General features: G+C 42.8%; 1 protein-coding gene across 1 annotated transcript; it reads left to right on the top strand.

Moving 5' to 3' along the window:
- The first annotated feature begins 7,015 nt into the window (after positions 1-7,015).
- Positions 7,016-21,874, top strand: LOC106610551 (peripheral myelin protein 22). Its single transcript, XM_014209941.3, has 5 exons — positions 7,016-7,168; positions 7,788-7,879; positions 8,042-8,135; positions 17,240-17,380; positions 19,373-21,874. Exons 2-5 carry the CDS (start codon positions 7,802-7,804, stop codon positions 19,531-19,533), a joined length of 474 nt encoding a protein of 157 aa, XP_014065416.3. The 5' UTR covers positions 7,016-7,168; positions 7,788-7,801; the 3' UTR covers positions 19,534-21,874.
- Positions 21,875-22,115: the final 241 nt, after the last annotated feature.

Below are 22,115 nucleotides of genomic sequence, written 5' to 3'. Positions count from 1 at the left end.
TAATTGTTCAGCAGTCTTGTGGCTTGGGGGTAGAAGCTGTTGAGAAGCCTTTTGGTCCTGGACTTGGTGCTCCAGTACCGCTTGTCGTGTGGTAGCAGAGAAACCAGTCTATTACTTGGGTGACTAGAGTCTCTGACAATTTTATGGACTTTCCTCTGACACCGCCTATTATATAGGTCCTGGATGGCAGGAAGCTTGGCCCCAGTGATGTACTGGGCCGTTCACCCTACCCTCTGTAGCACCTTACGATCAGATGCTGAGCAGTTGCCTTACAAGGCGGTGATGCAACCGGTCAGGATGCTCTCAATGGTGAAACTGTAGAACCTTTTTAGGATCTGGGGACCCATGCCAAATCTTTTCAGTCTCCTGAGGGGGAAAAGGTTTTTTCCTGCCACCTTCATGACTGTCTTGGTATGTTAGGACCATCATAGTTCGTTGGTGATGTGGACACCAAAGAACTTGAAACTCTCGCTCCACTACAGCCCCGTCGATGGTAATGGGAGCCTATTCGGCCCGCCTTTTCCTGTTGTCCATGATCAGCTCCTTAGTCTTGCTCACATTGAGGGAGAGGTTGTTGTCCTGGCACTACACTGCCAGTTCTCTGACCTCCACCCTATAGGCCGTCTCATCGTTGTCGGTGTTCAGGCCTACCACTGTTGTGTCGTCAGCAAACTTAATGATGGTGTTGGAGTCGTGTTTGGCCACGGGGAATACAGGAGGGATTAAGTAATCACCCCTGAGGGGCCCCAGTGTTAAGGATCAGTGTGGTAGACGTGTTGTTGCCTACTCTTACCACTTGGAGGCAGCCAGTCAGGAAGTCCAGGATCCAGTTGCAGAGGGAGGTGTTTAGTCCCAGAGTACTTATCTTAGTGATGAGCTGCTTGGGTACTATGGTGTTGAACGCTGAGCTGTATTCAATGAACAGCATTCGCACATAGGCGTTCCTTTTGTCCAGGTGAGAAAGGGCAGTGTGGAGTAAGATTGAGATTGCGTCATCTGTGGATCTGTTGCTTCGGTATACGAATTGGAGTGGGTCTAGGGTTTCCGGGAGGGTGCTGTTGATTTGAGCCATGACCAGCCTTTCAATGCACTTCATGGCTACCGACATGAGAGCCACTGGGCGGTAATCATTTAGGCAGGTTACCTTCGCTTCCTTGGGCACAGGGACTATGGTGGTCTGCTTGAAACATGTAGGTATTACAGACTTGGTCAGGGAGAGGTTGAAAATGTCAGTGAGGACACTTGACAGATGGTCAGTGCATGCTTTAAGTACATGTCTTGGTAATCCGTCAGGCCCAGCGGCTTAGTGAATGTTGATTTATTTAATAAAGGTTTTGTTCACATCGGCTACCGAGAGTGTTATCACACAGTCATCCAGAACAGCTAGTGCTCTCGTGCATGCTTCGGTTTTGCTTGCCTCGAAGCGAGCATAAAAGGCATTTAGCTCATCTGGTAGGCTCGCATCACTGGGCAGCCCTCATCTGGATTTCCCTTTGTAATCCGTAAAAGTTTTCAAGCCCTGCCACATCCGATGAGCATCAGAGCTGGTGTGGTAGGATTCAATCTTAATTCTGTATTGACGCTTTGCTTGTTTGATGGTTCGTCTGAGGTCATAGCGGGATTTCTTATAAGCGTCCAGATTAGTCTCCGACTCCTTGAAAGCAGCAGCTCTGGCCTTTAGCTCGATGCGGATGTTGCCTGTACTCCATGGCTTCTTTTTGGGATATGTACGTACAGTCACTGTGGGGATGAAGCCAATGACTGAGGTGGTGTACTCCTCAGTGCCATTGGATGAATCCCGGAACATATTCCAGTCTGTGCAAGCAAAACAGTCCTGTAGTGTAGCATCCGCGTCATCTGACCAGTTCCTTATTGAGCGAGTCACTGGTACTTCCTGCTTTAGTTTTTGCTTGTAAGCAGGAATCAGGAGGATAGAATTATGGTCAGATTTGCCAAATGGAAGGTGGGGAGAGCTTTGTATGCATCTCTGTGTGTGGAGTAGAGGTGGCCTAGGATTTTTATTCTCTGGTTGTACATGTGACATGCTGGTAAAAATTTGGTAAAACTGATTTAAGTTTGCCTGCATTAAAGTCCCCAGCCACTAGGAGCGCCGCTTCTGGGTGAGCATTTTCTTCTTTGCTTATGGCCTTATAGAGTTGGTTGAGAGCGGTCTTAGTGCCAGCTTCGTTCTGTGGTGGTAAATAGACGGCTACAAATAATATAGAGGAAAACTCTCTTGGTAGATAGTGTGGTCTACATTTTATCGTAAGGTACTCTACCTCAGGCGAGCAATACTTTGAGACTTCTTTAATATTAGACATAGACACCAGCTGTTATTGACAAATATACACACACCCCCAGCCCTCGTCTTACCAGAGGTAGTGTCTCTGTTCTGCCGGTGCATGGAAAATCCCACTAGCTCTATATTGTCCATATCGTCATTCAGCCACGTCTCGGTGAAAAATAAGATGTTACAGTTTTTAATGTTCCATTGGTTGGATAATCTTAATCGTAGGTCATCAATTTTATTTTCCAATGATTGCACGTTAGCAAGAAGAACTGACGGCAGTGGGAGTTTACTCGCTCGCCTAAGGATTCTCAGAAGGCTGCCCGATCTGTGGCCCCTTTTCCAGCATCTTTTCTTCACGTAAAAGGCGGGGATCTGGGCCTGTTCCAGTGAAAGCAGGATATCCTTCTCGTCGGAGTTGTTAAAGGAAAAGGTTTCTTCCAGTCCGCGGTGAGTAATCGCTGTTCTGATGTCCAGAAGTTATTTTTGGTCATAAGAGACGGTAGCAGCAACATTATGTACACAATAAGTAAAAAAAATAAGTGACACAAAACGCAAAAAAACTCACAAAATATCACGATTGGTTGGGAGAATGTAAAACTTCAGCCATGTTCTTCGGCGCCATCTTATTATATCCCTTTGTTTCTCAGTATTGACACAGTTCTAATGAAACCTGTCATAAAATTCCCTCATATCACTCACCAGCATACCCCACATTACTCAGTTTCATCAAACAAAGTGGTATGATAAGATGTGTAACTGCAAACTGACTTTCAGGGGTCTTTAGCAACATTTTGAATCACACTGGGTTAAAGAGAGATGGCCAACTCATGGAGCCTTGAGTCTGAAGATTACACAGTGAAATTGAGAGGAATGCCTGGACGATCTATATGATTGATCTGTTGTTGGTGGGTGGGGTGAAGGGGTGACGGGGAACAGAGTTAGCAGACTGTGCTCTTTCCTGCTGAATCATAGCGTGGGATGATTCGAGAATTCTGCTCTGCATTTCTTTTAATTCACTGTTGTTTATTTAGATTTCTGTCTCTAAGGAGACAACAGGAAGTGTGGTAGTTAGAGGAAGATGAGGAAAAGCGGGAAGAAGGAGAAAATAGACAGTCAGGCGAGGAGAGCACAGCAGTTCCTCACACCACCGCAAACTGATTCTGATCTCAGATTATCAGATTATCTTCATAAGAAGCACAAACACCTCATCTCTCTAGAGTTGCTATAGTTACCACTGTATCCTAATAGAAAGACATAGCTTTATGCCACAACCCTCACCTCCAGGGTGTTGATATAATTTACAGGATAATGATTCTGTAGGTCAATGGTATTTTCATATAAAACCGAGTCACAAATGAGCATATTTCAGTGGCTGTGTCCGAAATGGCACTCTATTCCCTATATAGTAGACTACACTGGTCAAAAGTCTTCCCTGTGGCTCAGTTGGTAGAGCATGGTGTTTGCAACGCCAGCATGGTGTGTGCAACACCAGTGTTGTGGGTTCGATTCCCACGGGGGACCAGTACAAATGTATTTTTTTTTAAATGCATGAAATGAAATGAGTACTATCACCTCGTGCTTTGTTTGTCTGAGGAGGTAATGTAAACCTGATGACCAGACTACCTGGAGGTAATGTAAACCTGATGACCAGACTACCTGGAGGTAATGTAAACCTGATGACCAGACTACCAGTAGGTAATGTAAACCTGATGACCAGACTACCAGGAGGTAATGTAAACTCGATGACCACACCGGAGGCAATGTAAACCTGATGAACAGACTACCTGGATGTAATGTAAACCTGATGACCAGACTACCTGGAGGTAACGTAAACTTGATGATCAGACTACCAGGAGGTAATGTTAGCCTGATGACAGGACTACCAGGAGGTAATGTAAACCTGACAACGAGACCTCCAGACTAGAGCTCAGAGATTTTAAACTAGTAGATTCAACACATTATGTTTCTCAGACCACACAATATTCACCCAACACCCTCAAACACACACACAAATACTCACAAAATGTGCCACAGATTCTTCTGTGTGCCATTGTACCCTAACACACACCATGTGCCTAGAACTTTTCCTGTAAGTGGGTGTACGTTTGAGAGAGACTGCATCTCTATCTCTTTAAATAGCTGGGCAGGCCTTAGCGGTCCATTGTGACTCATCTGGGCTGTTTCAGAGAGACGGAGGAGAGGGGCAGATTGGGGCCAGGGGAGGTGGTGGTACGGTGATGGTGGGACGGAAGCTGTTTAACTAACTATTAAGGTCCAACAGAGAGGAGCACTTCACACTCTGATGCCATCCCAGGACGTAGGGAGTAACCTAACAAGCAACCTAACCCTCGCCTGATCAGTAGCAACGTTCTCAGTAGTTACCATTTGTCCCTTACTCCTGACCTCCAAGGAAGGAATCCTACCTGGAACCTACTGCTTCACTGTCCATCAATAACCCTCTCTAGGTCTGGAACCTACTGCTTCACTGTCCATCAATAACCCACTGTAAGTCTGGAACCCCACTGCTTCACTGTCCATCAATAACCAACTGTAAGTCTGGAACCTACTGCTTCAATGTCCGTCAATAACGCACTATATGCCAAGGTGCATTGAAGAAGTTCTGGCCCAACGCCCTATTAAGAAACTTTATGTTGGTGTTTCCTTTATTTTGGCAGTTACCTGTAGATCAATCACTGTGAGCTAGTTTGTGACAGAGACGCAATGCTAGACTTTGATCAGCTCCTGACTTGTTAACTGTCTCCCAGCTGGGTTGGCTCTGGGCCTCTGTTAAACAAATGGGGTAATGTAACACTCCCAAGCGGTTGGCACATCCACCCACCCACACACTAACTCTTGTCAGTCTTTTACAAACATTAGCATATATGGGGCTAGAAGGGTGCGCTAAGCAGCTTTTCATTTCAGGCAGTAGTGAGCTATTCTATTATCCTGGTCCCAGATATGTGTGCTGTTTGGCAAGGCATTGATATGCTGAATAAACTGATCTGGGACCAGACTACCACTCCTTGGCTCCTCTGGGGCAGTATGATGTCTCCATATCACTGTGTGTGTGTGTGTGTGTGTGTGTGTGTGTGTGTGTGTGTGTGTGTGTGTGTGTGTGTGTGTGTGTGTGTGTGTGTGTGTGTGTGTGTGTGTGTGTGTGTGTGTGTGTGTGTGTGTGTGTGTGTAGAGCTGCTCTACAAACCTACTGAGTGTGTATTACGTGTCTGTCTGTCACATGCTATATGTATGACGTCCACCCAACACACACTCTGTATTCAGGGCTAAAACACTGTGTGGTGTCGTCTTCCTTATAGGCCTAATGACTGACCATTGAGTGCTGAAGTGTGTATATTTTATCAGTCTAATCTGGACCACAAAGACCCTTACACGGTAGAATTTCTAGAATATGTATTTCACATGACTGCAGAATTCAGCCTGTCACTCAGGGTGAAGCAGCATCCAGTAGGTCTCAGTGCTGTAGTGTGCTACTGGTTGTTTTAGAGAGAGGTTTTAGTCCGGTTTCTACTCCTGCTGAATGGAGAATCTCCTCCTGAATGGAGAATCTCCAGTCCAGGGAATTGAGTGTAATCTGTGTACAGGAATAAGGCTGCTAAAGTTTTGTTTTGACTCCCCACTGCTCTTCACACCAAAATGAGGCTCTCTGAATTCCGATCATTGCAACACCCATTACTTTATTACCCTGTTATCAGTATCTGCACCTGTAACCTTCCCTGTACACAGAGGAGTAGAATCCATGCCTACGGAGGTTAGAACACACTCCCTGCTCCAAGCTGAATGATTCATGTCAAACAGAGGATAACCCCAGATCCTGCCTGTATCTCAAATGGCAACCTAATTCCTACATCGTGCACTACTTTTGACCAGAGCCCTATGGGCTCCCAGTTGAATGAGTCATGTCAAACAGAAGATAGGATCTGGGGCTATCCCTGCCCCATCTCTCCTCTCCAGCAGGCCTACATCTCACAGGCTCTGCGGTACGGCTGGGTCATACCCACTCGTCCACACTTTCACCCATGCTGTGTGATGGGGTGAGTCAATCACAGAGCGGACCACACTGTGGGCTAGCAGCGAGAGAGAGGCTTGTTCCCATTCTGGGAACCAACAATGTTTGTGTGCCTCATTTCCCAGTATTTAATCACTTTGGAGCACTTCCAACATACCTCACTGTACTGTACAGTAAGCTAGGTTACATCCACCCGACCTCTCTCAATTTCAACATGAGATAAATGATGAGGTGTATCAAAGTTGTAATAAAGTTCAAAGGCCAACAATAACTAATATTTGACATTAAAAATATATATCTATGTAGCTCATCAGTGTTAACATTTGGATTTGATTTAAGCCTATTCAATATATCACATATCATTATTGACTGGAGTTATCAATTTAATCATGTGCGTGAACTATATACATTTAAATGATAGTTCCATAACATTTAGGTGAAATTATTCTAAGGAATTCCATCCAGAGAGATATTAATAATACATTATCCTCGACGACAAAAGGTCGTTATGTGTTCATGGTATCCATGTATCCAAGCAAACAATGTGTCATGAAATAACTTCCAAGCACAGTGAGTGAGTAACTTCCAGACTGCTTTCCTGCTGTGTAATTATGTACTTGACTTCCAAACGATGTATCGGAAATCCTATCACAGAGGGGCACTCCCTGACGTAGCGACGCACCGATGGGCGTTGTTCTTCCATAATGAGATACTTTATAACTGCAGCGCTGCCCTTCATATCAATCTATTCAGAAGAAATTGGAACAGTTGTTGGACTCGGGGAAACTTGCTTTGCGCGCTTTTCGTCGGAAAACGATTTTTGTGGAATTATAGTCACTCTGCAGTCGCACTAAGTAAGTTGTCTTTGCTTCCAACTGTGAACTTTTTCGGTAGATTAAATAATCACATGCGCATGGAATATATGGCACGAACGGAACTCCAAAACGAAGCGGGCTTTCCTCATTACAATTGTCATTACAACATGTTTTAGTTCCAACTGGATCTGCGGTGCTGTGTGAAAAGTGGCCTGTTCTAACCTAGATTGATTTGTTTATCATGCTACATGGAGGAAACAACAACCTGCCTTTTTAAATTATTTTTCTCATAAAGGAAAGCAGGGAAACTTACTAAGGGTGTGATTAATGCCATGCTACACAAAAAATATTGTAGGTATACACTTGTTCATTTCTAGTGGACATACATAAGTGACTTACATTTTAAACATGAACAAAATGTTCAGCTAAACTTTACTTCATGTGTATTACAAGTTGAATATCAGCTGGATATAAACACTTTCTCCTTTTAGAACTCCTCTCTCCAATAGCCATTCCACTGTGCAGATCAAGTTTCAGAGAAGGCGCTGTTCTGTGTTGAAAGCAGGGTATTGAAAATCCTGCAGTGACACACCCATGTCCCACAGAACTGGAGCGAGACCTTCAGAAACTGACTGCGCCTCTTTCTTTTGTCATTTAGCTCCTTCTGACAAGATGCTGCTCCTACTACTGGGAATCGTCCTCCTGCACATTGCAGCCCTAGTCCTCCTATTTGTGTCAACAATTGTCAGCGTAAGTAAAGCTCATTATCAATAATTGGTTCTCATTTATGAAAATGAATCAAAACAGTAAAAAAAAAGAAGAGTTTTAAAGCATTGACATCTCTGATATGTGTAAGGCTTTCTATTAGGCAGTGTTCTCGTTAATAGCAGCTCTGTGTTGTTTATCCTCTAGGCCTGGACGACAGGGTCCACTAGCAGCTCAGACCTCTGGAATAACTGCTCTACAACCAATGGAGGATACCACTGTGACCTGGCCAACACTGGAGGTAAAATACAGTAAAGACTGACTGTACATCTGCTGCAGTGGCTAGGTTTCTTTCAGAAAGTCATCTCATGATGCTGATGATGCCTCCTATTGTCCAATAGTGAACTTATTTTGAAGGATATACTGTAGATATCTATTTGTAGATCCTATAAATTGGGTATTCTGAATATTAGTGCTTTTGACACCAAACTGGTTGAGATTTGCTTGTGTCTTGAGAATAAGTTAAGCACTGTTGGTTGACTAAGATCCTAGACAGTAAAACGTGGGATGACTTGAAGTGGGATTAACAATAACTGGTTTAGGCCCTGAAAGCCCACTCACACTCCTGTTAACCATGCCCCTAATGGGAATCAGGCTCCAATGAGACCCTACTGCCATCTAGGGGTGAGAATGTGAAACTTTGTATAAATAGTCATGTGACGTCCATATTCAGGCATGTATGGGTCTTTTTTATGGTATTTTAAAGTGTTAGATCTGAGCATGATTTTATGTGTGAGTGTGCAGCAGACAGGGAGGCCTTGGACAACCCCATACAGAACACGGTGTGCTGACAGCTCTGGTCACACCCATGTATCAGATCCTGTATACAGCGAGATCATTAACAAAACCAGAGACCTAACAGCTGTGTGTTTTATGTCTGAGACAGATTCAGACAGAGTCAACAGGGGTTGGAGGGAAACACTGCAACAAGAAACAGTACCATATTAAATTAGTCTACTGCATATCCATATCATAACTTCTATCTTACAATTAGCAGAAACATCAATCAATCACATTCATTTATAAAGCCCTTCTTACATCAGCTGATGTCACAAAGTACTGTATTGAAACTCAGTCTAAAACAGGTGCAGGTGTAGAAGCACGGTGGCTATGAAAAACTCCCTAGAGAGGACCCAGGCTTGAGGGGTGGCTAGTCCTCTTCTGGCTGTGCCAGGTGGAGATTATAACAGAACATGGCCAAGATGTTCAAATGTTCATAGATGACCAGTGGGGTCAAAAATAATAATCACAGTGGTTGTAGAGGGTGCAACAGGTCAGCACCTCAGGAGTAAATGTCAGTTGGCTTTTCATAGCCAATCATTGAGTGTCTCTACCGCTCTTGCTGTATCTAGAGAGTGGGAAACAGCAGGTCTGGGACAAGGTCGCACGTCCGGTGAACAGGTCATGGTTCCACAGCCGTAGGCCGAACAGTTCTTAAGCCAGAGCAGCAGCATGACCAGGTGGACTGGGGACAGCAAGGAGTCATCAGGCCAGGTAGTCCTGAGGCATGGTCCTAGGGCTCAGGTCTCGGAGGGAGAGAGAGAGATAATTAGAGAGAGCATACTTCAATTCACACAGGACACCTGATAAGACTGGAGAAATACTCCAGATATAACAGACTGACCCTAGCCCCCCCCCCCCCCCCCCGACACACAAACTATTGTAGCATAAATACTGGAGGCTGAGACAGGAGGGGTCGGGAGACACTGGTCACGTCCAATAATACCCAAGGACAGGGCCAAACAGGCAGGATATAACCCCTCCCACTTTGCCAAAGCACAGGCCCCACACCACTAGAGGGATATCTTCAACCACACACTTACGATCCTGAGACAAGGCTGAGTATAGCCCACGACGATCTATCCCAGGGCACGACCCCTGGGGGGGGGGCACCAACCCGGACAGGAAGATCACGTCAGTTACTCAATCCACTCAAGTGAAGCACCCCTCCTAGGGACGCCATGGAAGAGCACCAGTAAGCCAGTGACTCAGCCCCTGTAAAAGGGTTAGAGGCAGAGAATCCCAATGTAGAGAGGGGAACCAGCCAGGCAGAGACAGCAAGGGCGGTTCATTGCTCCAGTGCCTTTCCTTTCACCTTCACACTCTTGGGCCAGACTACACTCAATCATAGGACCTACTGAAGAGATGAGTCTTCAATAAAGACTTAAAGGTTGAGACTGAGTCTGCGTCTCTCACATGGATCGGCAGACCGTTCCATTAAAATTGAGCTCTATAGGAGAAAGCCCTGCCTCCAGCTGTTTGCTTAGAAATTCTAGGGACCCTAATGAGGCCTGCGTCTTGTGACTGTACTGTACATGTAGGTATGTACGGCAGGACCAAATCGGAAAGATGGGTAGGAGCAAGCCCATTTAATGCTTTGTAGGTTAGCAGTAATACCTTGATCAGCCCTAGCCTTAACAGGAAGCCAGTGTACAGAGGCCAGCACTTGAGTAATATGATCACATTTTTTGGTTCTAGTCAAGATTCTAGCAGCCCTATTTAGCACTAACTGAAGTTTATTTAGTGTTTTATCCGGGTAGCCGGAAAGTAGAGCATTGCAGTAGTCTAATCTAGAAGTGACAAAAGCATGGATTCATTTTTGGACAGAAAGTTTCTTATTTTTGCAATGTTACGTAGATGGAAAAAAGCTGTCCTTGAAACAGTCTTGATATGTTTGTCAAAAGAGAGATCAGGGTCCAGAGTAACACAGAGGTCCTTCACAGTTTTATTTGAGATGACTACAACCATCAAGATTAATTGTCAGGTTCAACAGAAGATCTCTTTGTCTTGTGACCTAGAACTAGCATCCTTGTTTTGTCTGAGTTTTAAAGTAGAACATTTGCCGCCATCCACTTCCTTATGTCTGAAACACAGGCTTCCAGGGAGGGCAATTTTGGGACTTCACCATGCTTCATCGAAATGTACAGCTGTGTGTCATCTGCATAGCAGTGAAAGTTAACATTATGTTTCCGATTGACATCACCAAGAGGTACGATATATAGTGAAAACAATAGTGGTTCTAAAACGGAGCCTTGACGAACACTGAAATTTACAGTTGGTTTGTCAGAGGACAAACCGTCTACAGTGGCAAACTGATATCTTTCTGACAGATAAGATCTAAACCAGGCCAGAACTTGTCCGTGGTGACCAATTTGGGTTTCCAATCTCTCCAAAAGAATGTGGTGATCGACGTTATCAAAAGCAGCACTAAGGTTTAAGAGCATGAGGACAGAAACAGAGCCTCGGTCTGACGCCATTAAAACATGGTTCTAGGGCAATGTAATGCTACTGAACTTGTGTTCAGTAGTTTCATGTATTGCCTTCGAGATCCATTACTAAAGTAGTCTCAAGCCCAACAGGCTGTAGCTAGCTGCCTGGTGATGTCTAAACTGAGTGGGTCGGACTCAGGCCCCAGTGTGTTTTGTTAGAGAGACAGGCAGCGGATTCTCTCACTCGTGTATTCTGTGAGGAGGTAGGGGTAGAGGGAAGATGGTGGAGTCTACTCACGTGCATGGGGCCCAGCCCGACCCAGCCAATCAGTAGTGTTCAAAGGCTACTGCAATGCTTTGCTGAGCAATCAGTAAAACGGGTTTGACTGGGTGAGCTAAACATGAGGGTGGGATGGAGGCATCACCGACGGTCACACACACTGGTTGGCCTTTTTATTTTTAATCTTGCTATTAGGAGTAAAGTTTTTATATTCCATGTGGGGATTGGTTTTTGTTTTGCCCATGCCGTTTGCACTTGACCTGACTTTGCCCCTGAAATGGAATCCAGTCCTTCGTTTTCTATCACTAATTACAGTTAAGCAATGTCCACATCAACTTCTTACTGTATGTTAGTTATTACATGTAATGGACAGAGACCAGCTGGTCTGATCTCTACTGTAGCCACAAGCTGGCACTTCAATCTGTCAGCTGAAGATTACATTAACATGACATACATAGCAGATATGGCCTTGTGCCTCAGGATAGTCAGGACTCAACAAACTAAGAACAATTCTTCATTATCCTCTTGACTTTTTTGTGAAAAATGTCTGTATATTTTGTATGAATTATATAATATACAGTATAACATTTTGTTGTATGGGTATAGCCATGGAGCGTAGAATGGAAATAACCGTACACACAAGCACAACGGGGACTCTTATTATGGTAGATATTGTGGGCCCAAAGGACCACACCTCACACCAGGAAATGCCCCATGTCACAGCCTTCTCATACGAGACAGGAAGAACGGAAGGAAGAGAACATGTCTGTTTATCAACCGTATAGGATATATTTATAGGACCTTGATGTAAAACAAAGTGCCGAACAACAAAGTATCGTGCAACATGTGATCATGTTTAGGCCTATAAATTGTCATATACATGAACGTATCGTTAGCCTTACTGTGAGTTGATTTGGTTTTATGTAAAGCTTTCATGGATATAAATAGATTGTCGTATTGCTATACGGTGGATTGATTTGATAGTATTGTTGGCTATTACCTCTGCTCTGGGGTGACAGACTCTTTGATAACGTCATTGACTCCATTAAACCCTGTTGTTTCCCCAAACCTCTCATGACAAGATGTATTAGTTTCCTGGAAAGCTTCAGGTGCATCATGGAAGATGTATAAACAATCTACAAATGGATGTCAACTGAACAAACAGTTATAAGTTAGTAAAGTGTCTGCTTGTGGACTGGACTACGTCTGAGCCACATTCATTCATTCATTCATTCATTCATTCATTCATGTTTCTTAACCAATTAGTGATACTAAAGGAGCCTGATCAGTGTTTCAAACCACTGGATTTGTGATAAATGAAATACTGGTTAAAAACAAGCATGCACAGTAAGTTTGGTACCTGAGAGATTACTGAGACATGGAGGATGCATGGTGTATACTGGAACCTTATCTTCCTACTTGACTATGGTCCAGTGTCCTTAGTATCCAATGGGGGCATGCAGGTCTGTATTTGTATTTATTAAGGATCCCCATTATTTCCTGACAAGGCAGCAGCTACTGTTCCTGGGGTCCAAAAAAATGAAGGCAGTTATGTAATGTTTTTTTATAATGCATTCTAAACAGATTTCACAACTAATTAAGTGTGTGCCCTCAGGCCCCTACTCTACTACCACATATCTACAACACAAGATCCATGTGAACATGTATGCGTCTGTGCCTACATTTGTGTTGCTTCACAGTTCCATAAGGTGTATTTTATTTTTTATTTTTTTATGTTTGAAATCTAATTTTGCAACTTCCATTTGTTACTTGATGTAGAATATATTTCCACGTAGTCCAATAATACATTTCTGTTTGGCTCTGTAGAGGTAAATATTTTGGTAGAGCTCCAGCAGAAACAACATGTTGTGGCATGGGTAGTGACAGCAGCAGACACGGCTAAACATGAAGTGAAAGGGAGAGCGACGTGAGAGATGGCTTTGGAGAGGGAGAGCTAGATGGAGAGATGGCTTAGGAAACCTGAGAGTGGATGCAGGCTGCATGCATGACCCTCTGACAAGAAATAGAGCTGCGTGGAAGTCCAGGCATTCCAGACATAGTGCTGTGGTTGTACCGCTAACAGAGTGGTGGGGGGATATATCTGTCAGTGGCATGTATTCATGGATGCCAAGGGAAGCCTGGTTTCCACAAAAATCTACCAAGGAAAAAAACACACAAAATAATTTATTTCATCTCTTTCATAAATATCCTTCAAATCGCAAGAGACAATGTATCTCGCCGGAGAAAGCATCCAAGTGAACGAAACAGCGCCCTCCTGTCTGTCTGTGTAGCCCATCTCAGCTGTGCTGTGAATGGTTCTGGCGCACCAAAGTGTCAAGGGAAGCCACTGTGGATTTGGCTTCACAGCAATGGCATCACTTTAGAAGCCAAACGTCATTGACAAAAAAAACTTGAATTGTTGCATTTTGTGTTGTCCTCCGGTGACTAGCTAGCTAAAAAGGATTTGTACTTGTGGTTTTACATAATTCTCTGTACTGGCCAATGATTATAACAACAATTCTGATCCAATCAATAATGTATACATTGTGCCCCTGGCTTGAGAGGATGGAAGTTCAACAGGTAGTTAGATGTAGAAGGCTAATGTTAACTAGCTAACTAGTTGCACATGAAAGGAAGTTAGGCTAGCGAGCAAGCATTTTAGCCAGGTAGCCTAGGACAACAAACAGTGTGTGCTGTATGACAGTCATAGACCGTTTAGGCAACATGAAAGAGGATGGCATTGGCGTTTCTCTACAAGTAGGGTGAATCAACATTTTTGCACTCATAAATCAGTTTCATGGACAGCCTCATAGTTAGCTTACATTGATTGGACTAAATTGATTTTGATATCTTTTAGTTGTCACTGTATTAGACTAAGCATGTTGAAATTATGCTGGATTAATGGAGGCAGCGCCTGTTTTCTTTGCATCTTGCGGTAGCTCTCCGTGGTTATGAATCAATAGTTTAGTATTTCGGATACATTAATGATTGGATCAGAATCGCTGTTATAATCACTGGCCAGTACAGAGAAGTATGTAAAACCACAAGTCCAAATCCCTTTTGGATACACTAACTTGCTTGACACTGCTGTAGGCCATGTTACATGCAATATGCTTTGGACTTCACCGGACAGAGGTTGCTCTCCAGTTTTGTGATGAAACAAAGGTGTGGATGAATTTATTCTGCCACTGTCTTAATGTCTCGGCCTTAGTTCATATGCTTTGCCTCCGTGATATATAGGCCTAACAGGTTATAGAGCAAACAACACAATTATCACAACACCGGTTGTAATATGGCTTTTTTTTCTGGCTTGGCTCCCCCAGTGATATTTTTATTTTTTACCCACGCGATGCTACTGCTCAAAGTCCTTGGCTGTCATTTTCAGGTTACTATAATGGGTTAACAGGGCTTTCTGTGCTGTTGTAACCTGGCCTTAGAACAGTAGATACAGTAACCAGACCATCAATATCTTATACAATGGCTTAAGGGCCTCTTTGTATTATTGAGTAGGCTACAATGCGTTCAGGACCAGGATACCTAGGTACCATTTATTGTGGATGACATTCGCACCCCCTTGGAAATGTAATCAGCATAATACAAAAAATCCCTGTAAAATCAGTAATTTTAAGCTAGAGATCTGTTTTTTGCATTGGATACTTCTCAATCATCGCATCCACAGATGTTGCATCTACGGTGACAGAGCTAGAGTTGTGGTTGTCAGACCATGAGACAGCCCGGAAAACAATCTGTAGCGGCCAAACGGTTTGGCCTACAAACTCTATGGAAAAATGAGACTCTCACGAACACGATGGTATTCTTCATTTTTCTCTACAACCCCCACAAGCATATTGGCTGTACCGACTTCAGACAAGTCCCTGTCTGCCAAGTTCTGTCTGTTTGGGCTACACATGTATATGACCCCTCTGTGCAAAGGTGAGACTCTCTCTGTTTTGCTCTAGGATACCCATAAGATTCATCTGAATGTCCCCTGGTACCAGTTGGAAAAAGTTAATGGAAGTGTATATATGGACACTGTATAGTGCCAAAAATAAGGGGTTAAATACGTGTAAAAAATAAATAAATGTTTCCTGTTCTTATATTTCTCAGATCTAGGACAGACACTTCAGAGAACTTTCTTTTGATATTTGTTGGGCGAGATCCTTTACATGTTCCATGTAGTGAATATGTTATTCAGTGGTATGTATGGGCTTTAAAAAAAAATATTGAATCATAAAAATTGATACTTCAAGGGGTCTTGAAAATCAAATAGCAAAATGATCCTTGGTATGACCTTATTAAAACAATTCCATACAGCTTAGTAGAACCCCCTCCCCTGGCTTAGACTTATGGGTTAAGTATTCCAGGTAACTAAACAAGGCTTATTCCCTGTCATTTCACTGATCTCCATTCTCAAAGTCATTTCTTTAGTGTTGCGAACTCTGCATGATTCGATTACCATGTTGCTGTAAATAGAAAGTGAAGTCTAATGCATATATCCATGTATAGCCAATTCATACAGTTGAAGTCGGAAGATTACATACACTTAGGTTGGAGTCATTAACTTGTTTTTCAACACCGCCACACTTTTTTTTTTTGTTAACAAACTATAGTTTTGGCAAGTCGGTTAGGACATCTACTTTGCATGACACAATTCATTTTTCCAACAATTGTTTACAGACAATTATTTCACTTATAATTCACTGTATCACAATTCCAGTGGGTCAGAAGTTTACATACATTAAGTTGACTGTGCCTTTTAAACAGCTTGGAAAATTCCAGAAAATGATGTCATGCCATGGCTTTAGAAGCTTCTGATAGGCTAATTGACATAATTTGAGTCAATTGGAGGTGTACCTGTGGATGTATTTCAAGGCCTACCATCAAACTCTGTGCCTCTTTGCTTGACATCATGGGGAAAATCAAAAGAAATCAGCCAAGACCTCAGGGGAAAAACAACTGTAGCCCTCCAAGTCTGGTTTATCCTTGGGAGCAACTTCTAAACGCCTGAAGGTACCACGTTCATCTGTACAAACAATAGTACGCAAGTATAAACACCATGGGACCATGCAGCCGTCGTACCGCTCATGGAGGAGATGCGTTCTGTCTCCTAGATATGAACGTACTTTGGTGTGAAAAGTGCAAATCAATCCCAGAACAACAGCAAAATATCTTGTGAAGATGCTGGAGGAAACCGGTACAAAAGTATCTATATCCACAGTAAAACGAGTCCTACATCGACATAACCTGAAAGGCCGCTCAGCAAGGAAGAAGCCACTGCTCCAAAACCGCCATTGAAAAGCCAGACTACGGTTTGCAACTGCACATGGGGACAAAGATCGTACTTTTGGAGAAATGTCCTCTGGTCTGATGAAACAAAAAATAGAACTGTTTGGCCATCGTGACCATTATGTTGAGGAAAAAGGGGAGGCTTGCAAGCCGAAGAACACCATCACAAGGCACACACTATGTAAAATTCGGCCCACTGGAATTGTGTACAGTGAAATAATCTTGTCTGTAAACAATTATTGGAAAAAATGACTTGTCATGCACAAAGTAGATGTCCTAACCAATTTGCCAAAACCTATAGTTTTTTAACAAGAAATTTGTGGCATGGTTGAAAAACAAGTTTTAATGACTCCAACCTAAGTGTATGTAAACTTCTGTCTTCAACTGTATAGACTGCATAGCCATGTATAGTCCATGTATCCTGTGTTCCTCTGTAGCTCTGCGTTGGATTATGCCTAAGAACAGCCCTTAGCCGTGATGTGTTGGACATGCACACCCCCCCCCTCGGGCCTTATTGCTTAAATATATTATGTATAATTGACTGACAAGCTCCCTCTCTCTTCCCTGCAGAGTGGATCCAGGTGGTGCAGGCCCTGATGATCCTGTCCATCATCTTCAGCTTCATCTCTCTCTTCCTGTTCTTCTGTCAGCTCTTCACCCTTCCAAAGGGAGGCCGCTTCTTCCTCACTGGAGTCTTCCAGATCCTCGCCAGTAAGTTCCCATTATTCCTGTCATTCAGGAAAAACTCAACTGAAACAGACCTATTCAGAAGTTTACACTTTATAAAGGGTCCTAAAGCTTTACTGTATAGGTCCTAAAGCTTTTTGTTGTATTCAAGCAATACACCAGCAGTTCACTAAACATCCAGACTATGCACCCTCCGCACCTGAGTGGACTTTCACAGAAAGTGTTGCAACAAACAGCTTCTGCGTTGTCTGTCAGTGCAGTGATATTGTCTGTCAGTTGAATAGGGTCTATTGTATTCTGCCACCTCTTCTGGTCTATTGTGTCCACCATTGGCAGCTCTTTCTAACCTCCCAGGTTGGCACTGTAGACCATACCCTTCTTTGGACACTGTGTTAACAAACCTCCAAACGAGCTTCAACGCCATACAACACTCCATCCGTGGCCTCCAACTGCTCCTAAATGCTAGTAAAACTAAATGCGTGCTCTTCAACCGATCGCTGCCCGCACCCGCCCGACTAGCATCACTACTCTGGACGCTTCTGACTTAGAATATGTGGACAACTACAAATACCTAGTAGTTTGGCTAAACTGTAAACTCTCCTTCCAGACTCACATTAAGCATCTCCAATCCAAAATTAAATCTAGAATCAGCTTCCTATTTCGCAACAAAGCCTCTCTCACTCATGCTGCCAAACATACCCTGGTAAAACGGACTATCCTACCGATCCTTGACTTCGGCGATGTCATTTACAAAATGGCCTCCAACACCATACTCAGACTACATCCAGTTTGCTATCACAGTGCCATCCGTTTTGTCACCAAAGCCCCATATACTACCCACCACTGCGACCTGTATGCTCTCGTTGGCTGGTCCTCGCAACATATTCCTCGCCAAACCCACTGGCTCCTGGTCATCTATAAGTCTTTGCTAGGTAAAGCTCCGTCTTATCTCAGCTCACTGGTCACCATAGCAACACCCACCCATGGCGCGCTCTCCAGCAGGTATATTTCACTGGTCATCCCCAATGCCAACACCTTCTTTGGCTGCCTTTCCTTCAAGTTCTCTGCTGCCAATGACTGGAATGAATTCCAAAAATCACTGAAGTTGGAGACTTATCTCCCTCACTATCTTTAACCTGTTAGCATCAGCTATCAGAGCAGCTTACCGATCGCTGCAGCTGAACACAGCCCATTTGTAAATAGCCCATCCAACTACCTACCTCATCCCCTTATTTGTTTTTGTTTTCTGCTAATTTTTTCACACCAGTATTTCTACTTGCACATCCTCATCTGTACATATCACTCCAGTGTAAATTGTTAAATTGTAAATTTCTTCGCCACTATTGGCCTATTTATTGCCTTACGGCCTTACTTCATTTGCGCACACACTATACAGATTCTTCTATTGTTATTGACTGTATGTTTCTTTATCCCATGTGTAACTTTGTTGTTTTTTGTCGCGCTGCTTTGCTTAATCTTGGTCAGGTCGCAGTTGTAAATGAGAACTTGTTCTCAACTGGCCTACCTGGTTAAATGAAGGTGAAATAAATGAAATTAAATGCCAGTGGGCATAGACACTCACAAGTGGGAATGTCAAAACTGGAAACGTAGGGGGTGAACAACAAACCATTTAACATCAACACAGAGACCGTGTCATGCCAGTTTACAGTGGGCAGGGCTGGGTTCTCTTGTAACTTGGAAGCGGGCCAGGACTCTAGATGAGGAAGTGAGGAATCTAATAGAGGCATGTTTGTAGTTCAATAGGAACCATGACAGTGTGACACAACAATTGGCTGGGGGAATCCATTTGGGAAGCATGGACCCTACTCACCTCTCCTCTACTGCTGCCCAACATGGTTCATACTAGGACAACTTACATGAAGCATTACAGATTGTGATGATGGTGTGACACACAAGAATTTGATCTTAAGAATTCGACCCCCTCCCCTTCATCTCCTCTCCTCCCCCTTCTCATATTCTCTCCTCCTTCTCTTCTCATATTTTCCTCTCCTCTAGGTCTGTTTGTGATGAGTGGAGCAGTGATCTATACGGTGATGAGTCCTAAATGGGTGCCTGATTCAGAGGCCTTCGGCTGGGCCTACATCATGGCCTGGGTGGCCTTCCCTCTGGCCCTGATCAGCGGACTCATCTATGTCATCTTGAGAAAGCGGGAATAAGACCCTTGTCCCCTAACCTCCACCCCGCTCTCAGCATTAACAATCCCCCCCCCCCCTCCCCCAGGAGAGTAAGGTCAGAAGCTTGAGGACTGGTTTATCTGACTGGGTCCACAGCCGTCTTCACCCAGGTCTGCATCATACTGAGAGGTAACACATGATGAAACAATACTGTCAGAATTTGAAGCTGTATATAGTATCTATGGTTTAAAGTCTATTTATAACACTTTTTACATATGTGTACATAGTATTGTTGTGTTGCTCCGTCAGATATTCAGACAAGCTTTGTTTTAGCTGATAAATATGTTTGTATTGATGAAATAATTAGACGCTATGTTGCTGTAAACCACCAAAAGATCAATACAACAAGTTTTTGAACAGTTTTCACCAAAGTGCATGTATAAAATAGAGCTAGAAGGATTTTGTCTGAGCTTGCTTTATAAAAACTAAGTGGTAACATCCAAATAATGGCTTAGATGTTTTAACTTTTTTATAAAAAATAAAAAAAGATTTCAACAAAGATGGTGCTATGTATTTACCATTCCTATTACTGATAGCCATTTTCATTTAGTCAAATGACTTGACTTATGAAGTAACTATAAATGTCAGGGTGAGAAGTAGACTTCAATGTAATGTCCATGTGCCTAACTGCTGTTTATAGAGAAATTATTTAGATTTGTTTTTAAATAAAAGCTTTAGGAAAAACAGTCAACTGTGATTGTTCAGCTAAAAGGAGCGTTGGAGTTGTTTTTTGGAATGTCAGTATTAGACATCTTTCCATTGTTCCATTTTAATTCCTCTGTTTTAGACAGAGTTCAAGGATGGAGAACAAGAGATAAATGACTGCATTGACTTAGATCTTGGTTGTTGTCTTCTCTCTCACTGTAAGGCCATGCCATGTTCATCTGTTTGTATTTATAGCATATTGGACAGAGTACTGTAACAACTAGTAGGGCGTTGCAGCCAGATCAAAATGTATGTTTTATATATATGATTATATAGATATTTCAAAGAAGGTCAAGCAAGCTCTGAGGCAGCGTACTCCTACCTGATCAAGGCAGAATAGAGGACATGATTTCTAGTATTAGCCTTGCCATGTGGGAGGAAATGGACAGAGGTCTGCAGTTATGATACAAATGTTCCGTTTCACTTTTGAAGTTTGACAAGCTGCAGTTTCTGCCACACTGAAGTACATGACTTGTGTTTTCTTTATCATGTTAATAACATGTCTTTGACTATGTAGACTTAAAGCAAACCAAATTGAAAACAGCTACCTACGGGGGATTTCTATGCATTTCACTACTTTATTTAGTGTTTTCCTCTTCATCACAGCGTAACACTAACCCCATTAGAGCTACAGTCAAGACCATTGATTAATGTTGAACTGCATGTCGCTACTTAGCCATTTACAATGTTAATAGCTATGTTTAAATGGTCCAGTGTCTGCCTTGAAGAGTATGGTAAACTACTGAAGAGAGGAAGTAAAAATGTACAGTGCATGAAAGAGTGTAATGTGGGATCTCTTCCTGTATTTGGTTGGTCTTAGATAACTGTGTTATTAAAGAGAATGCAAATTCTGAACTCTCGCTCTGTGGCCATAATATGATACCTGCACTAAGAGCTCGGTTCAGTTCGAGGAAAAAATGTATGACAATGTAATGAGACTTTTTACTTCATGCAGATTTCTCCCATTAAATAGCCTAACCTAAATGGCACTCAATCAAATAAAAAAAAATAGCTGTAACTAACAGACAAGACAGGTCAAAGTAAAATGGACAATATGGAATGGACAATCACGATTGTTGTCCAGGAGTTTTCACCCCATTTGTCATGATCAGTGGTTTCAAGTTTGTCAATTTTTGACAAGCTGATCATAGTGAAAAATAAAATACTTCTTCATTTCCCACTGTGTAAACACGTTGCACGCTACAGACCCTTGTTCGATTCGTGGCTGTGTCCCAACCGGCCGTGATTGGGAGTCCCATAGGGCGGTGCACAATTGGCCCAGCGTCGTAAGGGTTTGGCCGCGGTAGGCTGTCATTGTAAATAAGAATTTGTTCTTAACTGACCTGCCTAGTGTTAAAAAAGAAATAATCCATTGTGGGCCGACATGGTAGGCTACACCCCAGTAAGCATTTTTTAATTTTTTTTATATATTTTTTTTCTACTGCATCATTGATTGTATGTTGTTTTACTCCATGTGTAACTCTGTGTTTTTGTATGTTGTCGAACTGCTTTGCTTTATCTTGGCCAGGTCGCAATTGTAAATGAGAACTTGTTCTCAACTTGCCTACCTGGTTAAATAAAGGTTAAATAAATAAATAAATAAAAGCATGAGCCGACATCTTTTTTTGGCCCTGTCTGGGCTTTATTTATTTTTTTTATAAAAAAAAAAAATGTTTTTACCAATGGTAGGCTTACCAGATGGGCATTCTTAAAATTCAATTTCAGACAAAACTGTATGCTACACCTCAGTAAGCATGTGACTGATTGACATGACTGATCTTAAACAATTTAGGATGTTTCTTCGCCTTTTTGTTTTGTTGCTAAAAGTTTTTTTTAAATGTTTTGCATTGATAGAATAG

Source organism: Salmo salar, chromosome 01, assembly GCF_965601325.2.
Source record: "Salmo salar chromosome 01, fSalSal1, whole genome shotgun sequence".
NCBI lineage: Eukaryota > Metazoa > Chordata > Actinopteri > Salmoniformes > Salmonidae > Salmo > Salmo salar.
The sequence above is the reverse complement of the archived record's forward strand: the minus strand, read 5'-3'. Positions and strand labels throughout refer to the sequence as shown.

What these genes read in the sequence shown, in the direction of transcription:
- LOC106610551 (XM_014209941.3), top strand. Translation starts at nt 7,802, where the DNA reads ATGCTGCTCCTACTACTGGGAATCGTCCTCCTGCACATTGCAGCCCTA. An exon ending in TTGTGTCAACAATTGTCAGC is followed by an intron (nt 7,880 to 8,041) that starts GTAAGTAAAGCT and finishes TTTATCCTCTAG; the next exon opens with GCCTGGACGACAGGGTCCAC. An exon ending in TGACCTGGCCAACACTGGAG is followed by an intron (nt 8,136 to 17,239) that starts GTAAAATACAGT and finishes TCTTCCCTGCAG; the next exon opens with AGTGGATCCAGGTGGTGCAG.